Here is a 1,359-nt window from a genome sequence, read left to right on the forward strand (position 1 = left end):
AACTGTGCTGCATCTAATGTCAGTGGACATCAGTACCTCCGAGGTGATGCCAGAGAGTCTGAGGAAAGACCTCACAGAATTGCTTAGGGCAGCTTTAAAAATGAAAACTTGCCTGGAAAGGCAGCCTGACCCTTTTGCACCAAGACAAAAAAGAACACTTCAGGAGGTCCAGGAAGGGTTTGTGTTTTCCAAGTACCGGCACAGAGCCCTCCTTTTGCCCGAACTTCTGGAAGGAGTTCTGCAGATCCTCATCTGCTGTCTTCAAAGTGCAGCTTCTAATCCCTTCTACTTCAGTCAGGCCATGGATTTGGTTCAGGAGTTTATTCAGCACCGTGGCTTTAATTTGTTTGAAACAGCAGTGCTTCAAACGGAGTGGCTGGTTTTGAGACCTGGCGTTCCCCCAGAGGCCTCGGGACACTTGAAAGCCCTGATAAGCAGTGTGATGAAAATTATGAGCATAGTCAAAAAAGTGAAGTCGGAGCAGCTTCACCATTCGGTGTGCACACGGAAGAGGCACAGGCGCTGTGAGTACGCTCACCTTATGCATCACCACCGAGATCTCTCCGGCCTCCCGGTTTCGGCTTTTAAAAACCAGGTTTCCAAGAACCCATTTGAAGAGACAGCTGATGGAGCTGTCCGCTACCCTGAGCGGTGCTGCTGCATCGCGGTGTGCGCGCACCAGTGCCTGCGCCTGCTGCAGCAGGTTGCCCTGGGCAGCACGTGCGTCCAGATCCTGTCAGGGGTCCACAGTGTTGGGGTCTGCTGCTGTATGGACCCCAGGTCTGTCATCATCCCTCTGCTCCATGCTCTCAGGTCACCAGCGCTGAAAGACTCTCAGCAGCACGTACTGAGCACCCTGCAGTGGCTGGTTTTGGATCATTTAGGAGGGGCGGATGTACCGCCGAAAACCAAGACAGCCGTGTGCAACGTTTGCAGCATGGACTCCGACCAGCTGGCCATGTTAGAGGAGGCACTGCAGGGGGCCCCACGTGATGCAGAGCCCTCCTCACACTTGTCCGGCCCTTCCTGCAGGTTCCGAGGGATCCTGCCAAGCAGTGGGTCTGAAGACTTGCTGTGGAAGTGGGATGCCCTAGAGGCTTACCAGAACTTCGTTTTTGAGGAAGACCGATTACACAGTGCGCAGATGGCCAGTCATGTCTGCAGTTTGATCCAGAAAGGCAACGCGGTCGTTCAGTGGAAACTGTACCATTACGTGCTCAGCCCTGTGCTCCAGAGAGGGGTGGAGCTCGCGCAGCACCATCAGCACCTTGGCGCTCCCGCGGCTTGCGCCCCGCTGTGCGGCCTTCACAGCCAGTGTCACAGCCAGTGGCTGGCTCCGGGAGGGGTTCCGGGGGTCCG

At 55.6% G+C, this 1,359-nt stretch overlaps 1 protein-coding gene across 1 annotated transcript in view; it reads left to right on the forward strand.

Annotated features, from left to right (window-relative positions):
* The window catches only part of LYST (lysosomal trafficking regulator), a 150,267-nt gene that overhangs the window by 25,620 nt on the left and 123,288 nt on the right, over positions 1-1,359 (forward strand). Inside the window, exon 6 of the mRNA XM_027770856.1 lies at positions 1-1,314. This exon is cut by the window's left edge and continues 1 nt beyond it. Within this exon, the coding sequence (XP_027626657.1) occupies positions 1-1,314 (1,314 nt within the window). The remainder of the gene's footprint in view (positions 1,315-1,359) is intronic.

The sequence above is a fragment of the Tupaia chinensis genome, unplaced genomic scaffold, assembly GCF_000334495.1.
Source record: "Tupaia chinensis unplaced genomic scaffold, TupChi_1.0 Scaffold000161_1, whole genome shotgun sequence".
Classification (NCBI taxonomy): Eukaryota; Metazoa; Chordata; class Mammalia; order Scandentia; family Tupaiidae; genus Tupaia; species Tupaia belangeri.